This window comes from Panulirus ornatus, chromosome 42 (assembly GCF_036320965.1).
Source record: "Panulirus ornatus isolate Po-2019 chromosome 42, ASM3632096v1, whole genome shotgun sequence".
Lineage (NCBI taxonomy): Eukaryota > Metazoa > Arthropoda > Malacostraca > Decapoda > Palinuridae > Panulirus > Panulirus ornatus.
This window is the reverse complement of record NC_092265.1, coordinates 5,779,064-5,792,807: the sequence shown is the minus strand read 5'-3', so window position 1 is coordinate 5,792,807 and position 13,744 is coordinate 5,779,064. Positions and strand designations below refer to the sequence as shown.

The 13,744-nt window shown below is 41.1% G+C and overlaps 1 protein-coding gene across 1 annotated transcript in view; it reads left to right on the top strand.

The window, feature by feature from the left end:
• The window catches only part of LOC139761871 (U3 small nucleolar RNA-associated protein 6 homolog), a 44,325-nt gene extending 31,574 nt beyond the window's left edge, over positions 1-12,751 (top strand). Inside the window, exons 17-18 of the mRNA XM_071686442.1 lie at positions 9,173-9,303; positions 11,829-12,751. Coding sequence (XP_071542543.1) covers positions 9,173-9,303; positions 11,829-11,955 — 258 coding nt within the window. The 3' untranslated portion in view covers positions 11,956-12,751. The remainder of the gene's footprint in view (positions 1-9,172; positions 9,304-11,828) is intronic.
• The last annotated feature ends 993 nt before the right edge of the window (positions 12,752-13,744 follow it).

Here is a 13,744-nt window from a genome sequence, read left to right as displayed (position 1 = left end):
TCAGTAAACTGAACCAGGTCATGTGAAGCCACTGTAGGGATCTGGTTGTGGATAGGGAGCTGTGGTTTGTTGCATTACACATGACAGCTAGAGGATGGATGTGAGCAAATGCGGTCTTTCTACAGCTGTTCCTGATACTACCGTGCTAACACGAGCAGCAACAATAAAATATGATAAAAAGAACAAATGTAGGTGTATATCCCTGGGATGACAGAGATAGAATTCTACCTCCATATTGTGTGTGTCTGGCATTTCAGTTTCTAAGAGATGAAAAAGGAGCCAAGCAGGAAGGGCTCATCCTCCATGATGACTCAGGTTGGAATGTCGAAATGTTTGAATGTAACGTATATGAAAAGAAAAGGGAGATAAGTATTTTCAATGTTGAGAGATTTTTGTCAGAGGTTATTAGTTAAGAAAATTTGCTATGGTGCAGCCTGCACAGATTTGTTGCCCATCATGAAAGCACAAAATGTTAATGTCATATTTGTAATCATTTTTATAATCCTTATTGAAGCAGACAGTATTTTACCAGGACTACTAATTCCTTTTTTTTTCTTTTTATTTCTTTTGAAATAAATAAGAATAAGAGCAAGCTTATTAGGTTCACTAGGGTTGAGGGACAAGTCAATTGGGAGGTAAGTTTGAATGTGGAAAAACTGGAGGAAGTAGTGTTTTAAATACCTGGGAGTGAATTTATCAGCGGATAGAACCATGGAAGTGGAAGCGAGTCACAGGGTGGGGAAGGGGGCAAAGGTTCTAGGAGTGTTGAAGAATGTGTGGGTGAGAACATTATCTCGGAGAGCAAAAATGGGTATGTTTGAAGGAATAGTGGTTCCAACAATGTTATGTGGTTGTGAGGCGTGGACTGTAGATAGGGTTGTGCAGAGAAGGGTGGATGTATTGGAAATGAGATGTTTGAGGACAATTTGTGGTGCAAGGTGGTTTGATCGAGTAAGTAATGAAAGGGTAAGAGAGATGTGGTAATAAAAAGTGTGGTTGAGAAAGCAGAAGAGGGTGTATTGAAATGGTTTGGTCACATGGAGAGAATGAGTGAGGAAAGATTGACAAAGAGGATATATGTGTCAGAGGTGGAGGGAATGAGAAGTGGGAGACCATATTGGATGTGGAAGGACGGAGTGAAAAAGATTTTGAGCGATCAGGGCCTGAACATACAGGAGGGTAAAAGGCATGCAAGGAATAGAGTGAATTGGAATGATTTGGTATACCGGGGTGGACGTACTGTCAATGGATTGAACCAGGGCATGTGAATCGTTGGGTAAGCCATGGAAAGTTTTGTGGGGCCTAGATGTGGAAAGGGAGCTGTGGTTTCAGTGCATTACACATGACAGCTAGAGACAGTGTGAATGAATGTGGCCTTTGTTGTCTTTTCCAAGCGCTAGTTCATGCGCATGCAGGGGGATGGGGGTGCCATTTCGTGTGTGGCAGGGTGGCAATGAGATGGATGAAGGTAGCAAGTCTGAATATGTACATATATATTCTTTCTTTCATACTATTCGCCATTTCCTGCCTCACCGAGGTAGCGTTAAGAACTGAGGACTGGGCCTCTGAGGGAATATCTTCACCCGGCCCCCTTCTCTGTTCCTTCCTTTGGAAAAAAAAAAAATATATATATATATATATATATATATATATATATATTGATACAGTGGTTAAATTGATGAGAACTACTATTGATGTTTGTGTAAATAAATTATACATTTCCCTTTTCCATAGCCAGAGGTTGAACCATTATGTGACATTCATTTTTTCATTTCATTTCAAGCTAGAAGTTTCAGTTTTCTAAATTATTTCTTACATTTTTCATATGTATATATATGTATATGTGTGTGTGTGTGTGTGTATATGTGCGTATGTATGTGTATGTATATATATATATGTATATATATGTATATTATCCCTGGGGATAGGGGTGAAAGAATACTTCCCACGCATTCCTCGCATGTCGTAGAAGGCGACTAGAGGGGACGGGAGCGGGGGGCCAGAAATCCTCCCCTCCTTGTATTATTTTTTTAACTTTCTAAAATGGGAAACAGAAGAAGGAGTCACACGGGGAGTGCTCATCCTCCTCGAAGGCTCAGACTGGGGTGTCTAAATGTGTGGATGTAACCAAGATGTGAAAAAAGGAGAGATAGGTAGTATGTTCGAGGAAAGGAACCTAGATGTTTTGGCTCTGAGTGAAACGAAGCTCAAGGGTAAAGGGGAAGAGTGGTTTGGGAATGTCTTGGGAGTAAAGTCAAGGGTTAGTGAGAGGACAAGAGCAAGGGAAGGAGTAGCAGTACTCCTGAAACAGGAGTTGTGGGAGTATGTGATAGAATGTAAGAAAGTAAATTCTCAGTTAATATGGGTAAAACTGAAAGTTGATGGAGAAAGATGGGTGATTATTGGTGCATATGCACCTGGGCATGAGAAGAAAGATCATGAGAGGCAAGTGTTTTGGGAGCAGCTGAATGAGTGTGTTAGTGGTTTTGATGCACGAGACCGGGTTATAGTGATGGGTGATTTGAATGCAAAGGTGTTACAGTAATGTGGCAGTTGAGGGAATAATTGGTATACATGGGGTGTTCAGTGTTGTAAATGGAAATGGTGAAGAGCTTGTAGATTTATGTGCTGAAAAAGGACTGGTGATTGGGAATACCTGGTTTAAAAAGTGAGATATACATAAGTATACGTATGTATGTAGGAGAGATGGCCAGAGAGCGTTATTGGATTACGTGTTAATTGACAGGCGCGCGAAAGAGAGACTTTTGGATGTTAATGTGCTGAGAGGTGCAACTGGAGGGATGTCTGATCATTATCTTGTGGAGGCTAAGGTGAAGATTTGTATGGGTTTTCAGAAAAGAAGAGTGAATGTTGGGGTGAAGAGGGTGGTGAGAGTAAGTGAGCTTGGGAAGGAGACTTGTGTGAGGAAGTACCAGGAGAGACTGAGTACAGAATGGAAAAAGGTGAGAACAATGGAAGTAAGGGGAGTGGGGGAGGAATGGGATGTATTTAGGGAATCAGTGATGGATTGCGCAAAAGATGCTTGTGGCATGAGAAGAGTGGGAGGTGGGTTGATTAGAAAGGGTAGTGAGTGGTGGGATGAAGAAGTAAGATTATTAGTGAAAGAGAAGAGAGAGACATTTGGACGATTTTTGCAGGGAAAAAATGCAATTGAGTGGGAGATGTATAAAAGAAAGAGACAGGAGGTCAAGAGAAAGGTGCAAGAGGTGAAAAAGAGGGCAAATGAGAGTTGGGGTTAGAGAGTATCATTAAATTTTAGGGAGAATAAAAAGATGTTCTGGAAGGAGGTAAATAAAGTGCGTAAGACAAGGGAGCAAATGGGAACTTCAGTGAAGGGCGCAAATGGGGAGGTGATAACAAGTAGTGGTGATGTGAGAAGGAGATGGAGTGAGTATTTTGAAGGTTTGTTGAATGTGTTTGATGATAGAGTGGCAGATATAGGGTGTTTTGGTGCAAAGTGAGAGGGTTAGGGAAAATGATTTGGTAAACAGAGAAGAGGTAGTAAAAGCTTTGCGGAAGATGAAAGCCGGCAAGGCAGCAGGTTTGGATGGTATTGCAGTGGAATTTATTAAAAAAGGGGGTGACTGTATTATTGACTGGTTGGTAAGGTTATTTAATGTATGTATGACTCATGGTGAGGTGCCTGAGGATTGGCGGAATGCGTGCATAGTGCCATTGTACAAAGGCAAAGGGGATAAGAGTGAGTGCTCAAATTACAGAGGTATAAGTTTGTTGAGTATTCCTGGTAAATTATATGGGAGGGTATTGATTGAGAAGGTGAAGGCATGTACAGAGCATCAGATTGGGGAAGAGCAGTGTGGTTTCAGAAGTGGTAGAGGATGTGTGGATCAGGTGTTTGCTTTGAAGAATGTATGTGAGAAATACTTAGAAAAGCAATGGATTTGTATGTAGCATTTATGGATCTGGAGAAGGCATATGATAGAGTTGATAGAGATGCTCTGTGGAAGGTATTAAGAATATATGGTGTGGGAGGCAAGTTGTTAGAAGCAGTGAAAAGTTTTTATCGAGGATGTAAGGCATGTGTACGTGTAGGAAGAGAGGAAAGTGATTGGTTCTCAGTGAATGTAGGTTTGCGGCAGGGGTGTGTGATGTCTCCATGGTTGTTTAATTTGTTTATGGGTGGGGTTGTTAGGGAGGTGAATGCAAGAGTTTTGGAAAGAGGGGCAAGTATGAAGTCTGTTGGGGATGAGAGAGCTTGGGAAGCGAGTCAGTTGTTGTTCGCTGATGATACAGCGCTGGTGGCTGATTCATGTGAGAAACTGCAGAAGCTGGTGACTGAGTTTGGTAAAGTGTGTGAAACAAGAAAGTTAAGAGTAAATGTGAATAAGAGCAAGGTTATTAGGTACAGTAGATTTGAGGGTCAAGTCAATTGGGAGGTAAGTTTGAATGGAGAAAAACTGGAGGAAGTAAAGGTTTTAGATATCTGGGAGTGGATCTGGCAGCAGATGGAACCATGGAAGCGGAAGTGGATCATAGGGTGGGTTAGCATGTCTGCCTCTTGCACAGGGGTCCCAGGTTCGATCCTGGCTGTTGGAGGTTTGTATGTTCTATGAAGGTGCACGTTCTTATGCACTTTATTCATATTCATATACCTCCGCGTTGTACAGTTAGGTTCAGTAAAACGCTATCAGCTGGCTATGTGCGTCTGTTCGGAAACAACCAAGTATAGACCCCATTGTGAGACGAAGGGTATTCGAGTACTCAGTATTTCGAATAGTTGTTTCCTATTATACAGTCCCATAGCCTAGCGGTTAGCATGCCTGCCTCTTGCACAGGGGTCCCAGGTTCGATCCTGGCTGTTGGATGTTTGTATGTTCTATGAAAGTGCGCGTTCATATGCACTCTATTCGTATTCATGTACCTCCGCGTTGTACAGTTAGGTTCGGTAAAACGCTATCAGCTGGCTATGTGCGTCTCTTCGGAAACAACCCAGTGTAGATCCCGATGCTCACCATTGTGAAACGAAGGGTATTTGAGTACTCAGTATTTTGAATAGTTGTTTCCTATTATACAGTCCCATAGCCTAGCGGTTAGCATGCCTGCCTCTTGCACAGGGGTCCCAGGTTCGATCCTGGCTGTTGGAGGTTTGTATGTGATATATATATATATATATATATATATATATATATATATATATTTTGGCTTTGTCGCTGTCTCCCACGTTTGCGAGGTAGCGCAAGGAAACAGACGAAAGAAATGGCCCAACCCACCCCCATACACATGTATATACATACGTCCACACACGCAAATATACATACCTACACAGCTTTCCATGGTTTACCCCAGACGCTTCACATGCCCTGATTCAACCCACTGACAGCACGTCAACCCCGGTATACCACATCGATCCAATTCACTCTATTCCTTGCCCTCCTTTCACCCTCCTGCATGTTCAGGCCCCGATCACACAAAATCCTTTTCACTCCATCTTTCCACCTCCAATTTGGTCTCCCACTTCTCCTCGTTCCCTCCATCTCCGACACATATATCTTCTTGGTCAATGTTTCCTCACTCATTCTCTCCATGTGCCCAAACCATTTCAAAACACCCTCTTCTGCTCTCCCAACCACGCTCTTTTTATTTCCACACATCTCTCTTACCCTTACGTTACTTACTCGATCAAACCACCTCACACCACACATTGTCCTCAAACATCTCATTTCCAGCACATCCATCCTCCTGCGCACAACTCTATCCATAGCCCACGCCTCGCAACCATACAACATTGTTGGAACCACTATTCCTTCAAACATACCCATTTTTGCTTTCCGAGATAATGTTCTCGACTTCCACACATTCTTCAAGGCTCCCAGGATTTTCGCCCCCTCCCCCACCCTATGATCCACTTCCGCTTCCATGGTTCCATCCGCTGCCAGATCCACTCCCAGATATCTAAAACACTTTACTTCCTCCAGTTTTTCTCCATTCAAACTTACCTCCCAATTGACTTGACCCTCAACCCTACTGTACCTAATAACCTTGCTCTTATTCACATTTACTCTTAACTTACTTCTTTCACACACTTTACCAAACTCAGTCACCAGCTTCTGCAGTTTCTCACATGAATCAGCCACCAGCGCTGTATCATCAGCGAACAACAACTGACTCACTTCCCAAGCTCTCTCATCCCCAACAGACTTCATACTTGCCCCTCTTTCCAAAACTCTTGCATTTACCTCCCTAACAACCCCATCCATAAACAAATTAAACAACCATGGAGACATCACACACCCCTGCCGCAAACCTACATTCACTGAGAACCAATCACTTTCCTCTCTTCCTACACGTACACATGCCTTACATCCTCGATAAAAACTTTTCACTGCTTCTAACAACTTGCCTCCCACACCATATATTCTTAATACCTTCCACAGAGCATCTCTATCAACTCTATCATATGCCTTCTCCAGATCCATAAATGCTACATACAAATCCATTTGCTTTTCTAAGTATTTCTCACATACATTCTTCAAAGCAAACACCTGATCCACACATCCTCTACCACTTCTGAAACCACACTGCTCTTCCCCAATCTGATGCTCTGTACATGCCTTCACCCTCTCAATCAATACCCTCCCATATAATTTACCAGGAATACTCAACAAACTTATACCTCTGTAATTTGAGCACTCACTCTTATCCCCTTTGCCTTTGTACAGTGGCACTATGCACGCATTCCGCCAATCCTCAGGCACCTCACCATGAGTCATACATACATTAAATAACCTTATCAACCAGTCAATAATACAGTCACCCCCTTTTTTAATAAATTCCACTGCAATACCATCCAAACCTGCTGCCTTGCCGGCTTTCATCTTCCGCAAAGCTTTTACTACCTCTTCTCTGTTTACCAAATCATTTTCCCTAACCCTCTCACTTTGCACACCACCTCGACCAAAACACCCTATATCTGCCACTCTATCATCAAACACATTCAACTAACCTTCAAAATACTCACTCCATCTCCTTCTCACATCACCACTACTTGTTATCACCTCCCCATTTGCGCCCTTCACTGAAGTTCCCATTTGCTACCTTGTCTTACGCACTTTATTTACCTCCTTCCAGAACATCTTTTTATTCTCCCTAAAATTTGGTGATACTGTCTCACCCCAACTCTCATTTGCCCTCTTTTTCACCTCTTGCACCTTTCTCTTGACCTCCTGTCTCTTTCTTTTATACATCTCCCACTCAATTGCATTTTTTCCCTGCAGAAATCGTCCAAATGCCTCTCTCTTCTCTTTCACTAATAATCTTACTTCTTCATCCCACCACTCACTACCCTTTCTAATCAACCCACCTCCCACTCTTCTCATGCCACAAGCTTCTTTTGCGCAATCCATCACTGATTCCCTAAATACATCCCATTTCTCCCCCACTCCCCTTACTTCCATTGTTCTCACCTTTCTCCATTCTGTATGTATATATATATATATATATATATATATATATATATATATATATTTTATATTTTATACAAAGTATAAAAAAAAAAAAAAAAAAAAATTTATATTTATTATACTTTGTCGCTCTCTCCCGCGTTTGCGAGGTAGCGCAAGGAAACAGACGAAAGAAATGGCCCAACCCCCCCCCCCATACACATGTATATACATACGTCCACACACGCAAATATACATACCTACACAGCTTTCCATGGTTTACCCCAGACGCTTCACATGCCTTGCTTCAATCCACTGACAGCACGTCAACCCCGGTATACCACATCGCTCCAATTCACTCTATTCCTTGCCCTCCTTTCACCCTCCTGCATGTTCAGGCCCCGATCACACAAAATCCTTTTCACTCCATCTTTCCACCTCCAATTTGGTCTCCCTCTTCTCCTTGTTCCCTCCACCTCCGACACATATATCCTCTTGGTCAATCTTTCCTCACTCATCCTCTCCATGTGCCCAAACCACTTCAAAACACCCTCTTCTGCTCTCTCAACCACGCTCTTTTTATTTCCACACATCTCTCTTACCCTTACGTTACTCACTCGATCAAACCACCTCACACCACACATTGTCCTCAAACATCTCATTTCCAGCACATCCATCCTCCTGCGCACGACTCTATCCATAGCCCACGCCTCGCAACCATACAACATTGTTGGAACCACTATTCCTTCAAACATACCCATTTTTGCTTTCCGAGATAATGTTCTCGACTTCCACACATTCTTCAAGGCCCCCAGGAATTTCGCCCCCTCCCCCACCCTATGATCCACTTCCGCTTCCATGGTTCCATCCGCTGCCAGATCCACTCCCAGATATCTAAAACACTTCACTTCCTCCAGTTTTTCTCCATTCAAACTCACCTCCCAATATATATATATATATATATATATATATTTTTTTTTTCATACTATTCGCCATTTCCCGCGATAGCGAGGTAGCGTTAAGAACAGAGGACTGGGCCTTTGAGGGAATATCTTCTGGCCCCCTTCTCTGTTCCTTCTTTTGGAAAATTAAAAAAAAACGAGAGGGGAGGATTTCCAGCCCCCCGCTCCCTCCCCTTTTATTCGCCTTCTACGACATGCAGGGAATACGTGGGAAGTATTCTTTCTCCCCTATCCCCAGGGATAATATATATATATATATATATATATATATATATATATATATATATATATATATATATATATATATATATATATATATATATCCATCCCTGGGGATAGGGGAGAAAGAATACTTCCCACATATTCCCTGCGTGTCGTAGAAGGCGACTAAAAGGGGAAGGAGCGGGGGGCTGGAAATCCTCCCCTCTCACTTTTTTTTTTTTTTTTAAATAAAGAGGGAACAGAGAAGGGGGCCAGGTGAGGATATTCCCTCAAAGGCCCAGTCCTCTGTTCTCAACGCTACCTCGCTAATGCGGGAAATGGCGAATAGTATGAAAAAAAAGAATATATATATATATATATATATATATATGACTTTGTTTGTATACGATGAAATGTATAGGTATGTATATGTACGTGTGGGTGTTTATGTATATACATGTGTATGTTGGTGGGTTGGGCCATTCTTTCGTCTGTTTCCTTGCACTACCTTGTTAATGCAGGAGACAGCGACAAAGTGTAATAATAAATATTTCTTTTGAACAAAGTAAATCATTATTTTCTCCACAGGTATTACCGAAGTACTTCCAGATGGGCCGTGTGATAGATAATCATGCAGAATTCTATTCTTCTCGTATTCCAAAGAAGGATCGGAAACGTACGCTAGCTGATGAAATTATTCATGATGAGGAAACTTTACGGTAAGTGAAATTGTGCTTGTCACAGATTTCATAGAATGACGATTTTAAATTTGAGACTTAAAAGGTCTTGTTTAAGATGAAATGTGGATGGAATTATTGCTGAAAATATCAAGTAGGGGGAAGATTTTGTTTTTGATATTTGGTATCAAGTATCAGGTTAGGGAGGAAGAATGTAGCTTCAGGAGAGGTAGAGCATATGTAGACCAATTGTTTTTCTTGAAGAATCTTTTGTGAAAATTATATGAAGAAAATTAAGAGTTGTGGATGAGAGAGCTTGGGAAGTGAGTCAATTGTTGTTCGCTGATGATACAGCGCTGGTCGCTGATTTGGGTGAGAAACTGCAGAACCTGGTGATTGAGTTTGGTAAAGTGTTTGAAAGAAGAAAGCTGAGAGTAAATGTGAATAAGAGCAAGGTTATTAGGTACATTAGGGTTGAGGGACAAGTCAATTGGGAGGTAAGTTTGAATGGAGAAAAACTGGAGGAAGTGAAGTGTTTTAGATATCTGGGAGTGGATCTGGCAGCAGATGGAACCATGGAAGCAGAACTAAATCATAGGATGGGGGAGGGGGTGAAAGTTCTGGGAGCATTGAAAAATGTGTGGAATTCGAGAACATTATTTTGGAAAGCAAAAATGGGTATGTTTGAAGGAATAGGGGTTTCAGCAATGTTATATGGTTGTGAGGCGTGGGCTATTGATAGAGTTGTGTTGAGGAGGGTGGATGTGCTGGAAATGAGATGTTTGAGGACAATATGTGCTGTAAGGTGGTTTGATCGAGTAAGTAGTGAAAGGGCAAGAGAGATGTGTGGTGGTAAAAAGTGTGGTTGAGAGAGCAGAAGAGGGTGTTTTGAAATGGTTTGGTCACATGGAGAGAATGAGTGAGGAAAGATTTGCAAAGAGGATATATGTGTGTCAGAGGTGGAGGGAACGAGAAGTGGGAGACCAATTTGGAGGTGGAAAGATGGGGTGAAAAAGATTTTTTTAGTGATTGGGGCCTGAACATGCAGGAGGGTTGAAAGGCATGCAAGGTATAGAGTTAATTAGAATGATGTGGTATACTGGGGTTGACGTGCTGTCAATGGATTGAACCAGGGCATGTGAAGCGTCCAGGGTAAACCATGGAAAGTTTTGTGGGACCTGGATGTGGAAAGGGAGCTGTGGTTTCAGTGCATTATACATGACAGCTAGAGACTGAGTGTGAATGAATGTGGCCTTTGTTGTCTTTTCCTAGTGCTACTTCATGCGCATGCGAGGGTTGTCATTTCATGTGTGGCGGGGTGGCGACAGGAATGAATAAGGGCAGACAGTATGAATTATGTACATGTGTATATATGTGTATGTCTGTGTGTGTGTGTATACATATGTATATGTTGAGATGTATATGTGCGTGTGTGGATGAGTATGTATATACACGTGTATTTGGGTGGGTTGGGCCATTCTTTCGTGTGTTTCCTTGCACTAATGCGGAAGACAGGGACAAAGTATAATGAAATAAAATAAATATATACATAAACACCCATATACAACATCTACATATGAATATAGTGCATATGAATGCACTCTTTCATATACAAACCCCAACAGCCAGGACCGAACCTGGGACCCCTGCGTGGCAGGTGGGAGCACTACCGCTAGGCTATGTACATATTCATACTTGCTTGCCTTCATCCATTGTCTCTACCCCAGCACACAGTAAGATGTACAGATTAAGAGGCATGTTAAGAGACTTGGATGTGAATCTGTTGAGAGGGGCAGCTGCTAGGATATCAGATTATTCCCTAGTGGAGGTAACAGGAAAGATTTTTGGAAAAGAGGAAATAACATAGATGGTGGTGAAAGTGAGCTTGGGAAAGAGACATGTGAAGAAACACCAGGAGATAAAGTGTACATTGGCAATAGACGAGAGTAAATGAAGCTAAGGGAGTGGATAAGGAATGAGAGGTATTTAGGGAAGCAGCACTAGCATGTGCTGAATTACAGGAGGTGGGCAGGTGAGAAAAGGTAATGAGTGGTGGGATGACAAAGTTGCTAGTGAATGAGAAGTGTATAGGTACAGAAGAAAATGTTGTAGGTGGTCATGATTAAGGTGTAGGGGTTGAAAATAGCAGATGAGAATTGGGGTATGTTTAAACTACAGGTAGAAAAAAATGTTTTGGAAGAAGATTAATAGTTAGAAAAAATATAGAACAAATTGAAACAACAGTGAATGGGGCAAATTGGGAAGTGGTAACAGTTAGTGATGAGGTGAGGATGAGATGGAGTGAATATTTTGAGGGATTGTTGAAAGTGTTTGGTGTTGGGATTGCAGATGTAGGTTGTTTGGTTTAGGGAGTTATACGAAATGAGTGTCTTAGAAAGTGGTTTGAAGAGAAAACATGGCAAAAGCTTTGCACAAGATGGAATGTATCAAGGCAACCGGAGTAAATTTCTGAAGGAAGGAGGTGTCAGAGTGACAGACTGTTTAGAGGTATGGGAAATCAGGTGTGTTTTCATATTAGAAAGTAATAAAATGTTTTAACTTTTCAGTTACCAGAAGAAGAAGTACAATGAAATAATCATAAAGAAACAGAAAAAGCAGTTCAATCTCCATTCCCAAAAGAAGGAACACAAGACAGGATTATCCCAAAAGAAGAAACACAAGACAGGATTATAAGAAAATTTGTGCTCCACAATTCCTCTGATATTCAAGAATGTTGTATAGTATATATGTTTAAAAAAAAAAAAAAAAAAAAAAAAAAAAAAAAAAAAAAAAAAAAATTGCAGATCTAATTTGACTGCAAAACCATGTTTTACTGTAGATCATTCCTCTCCATAAAAGAATGCTTAGAACTCCACATGGACACACATGCCCAGTGCATGTTTTGAAGTACTAAGATACCTAAATAAAAGAAAACTTCACCTAGGTCAGACTAACTCTTACAACTCCATGTAACACCAGTCAAGAACAGACACAAAACTACTACATGGAACAAAAAAAAAAATATGCACTATTAAAACGGCCCTCAGCCAAGAAACAACACCCTACACTCCCTGTTTAACTACAAACCAAAGAACGTGAAGTATAACTTTCTTCAAGGCCTCAAATTCAGGCACCATTAAGTGGACAAGTGTTCCAAAGCTTTATGGAAACTATACTTGTAATTATTAATCCCAATATTCAATTTTTTCTGCACATTATTGTTCCACCGGTACTGTAGGGTATGCAAAATCCTAAACGCAGCAAAAATAAAAAAGTTTTTGTCAGCAAGAACTTCAGAGGCAAATAAGATTATTGAAGGCAAATGAAATTTAAAAGGAGCAGGGATCTGCACATGACTCTCCAATACCTTAGGAGCAAGATTGAACAGGCTATTGGGAACATGATGCCAATCCCTACATGAATTATCCACAATATGGCTTGAGATTGCCGTTTTTATATTGGTACATCATAAATGGAATTTATCAACCAATCATTGTTTTCTTAATTCCACAATTGATAACTTGCTGAATATATCTATGCAATAATTAGCATCATCAAAATCAGTTGCAAGACCATCTTTCCCATGCCTGAAAAATACACTACATTCTGACCCAGGTCTTGCAATTGTGTTGCTAACTCACTTTCCAAACAACATTGGACCAAAATTATATATATTATATGGTTGTGAGGCATGGGCTATAGATAGGGTTGTGCAGGGGAGGGTGGATGTGTTGGAAATGAGATGTTTGAGGACAAGATACATGTGTGTTTGAGAGAGCAGAATAGGGTGTATTGAAATGGTTTGGTCACATGAGTATGTGGATGGGTTGGGCCATTCTTTCATCTGTTTCCTTGCACTATCTTGCTAATGCAGGAGGCAGCGACAAAGTATAATAAAAAATATATGTATATTTGTGTGTGTGTGTCAAAGGTGGAGGAAACAAGAAGAAGCGGGAAACCAAGCTGGAGGTGGAAGGATGGAGTTAAAAAGATTTTGAGTGAATGGGACCTGAGTTAGGTACCCATTTATCGCTCAAAATCTTTTTAACTCCATCCTTCCACCTCCAGTTTGGTTTCCCGCTTCTCCGTGTTCCCTCCACCTCTGACACACACATATATATATTTTTTTTATTATACTATGTTGCTGTCTCCCGCATTAGCAAGATAGTGCAAGGAAACAGATGAGCCCCAGGAATCGAACCCATGCAAGCCTGACTCAAGGCTTGCCCATGCTGACTCATGGTCAGCAATGCTAATGGCTACAACAAGGATGTGTGTGTGTGTATTTGTTATTAAACAAATAAAGAACAATTTATTGAATTCAGGCAACCATTAAGTTGAAAATATACAATTGAGGACTTATACAACTGGGGATAATAACAGTTACTGGTTCATTCATCGTAAAAGAGATTAAGATGAAGGAAGATCTGGATACTTCTTTGGTTTAGATATCTCTCTCAAGTGAAATCTGTCTACATAGTAC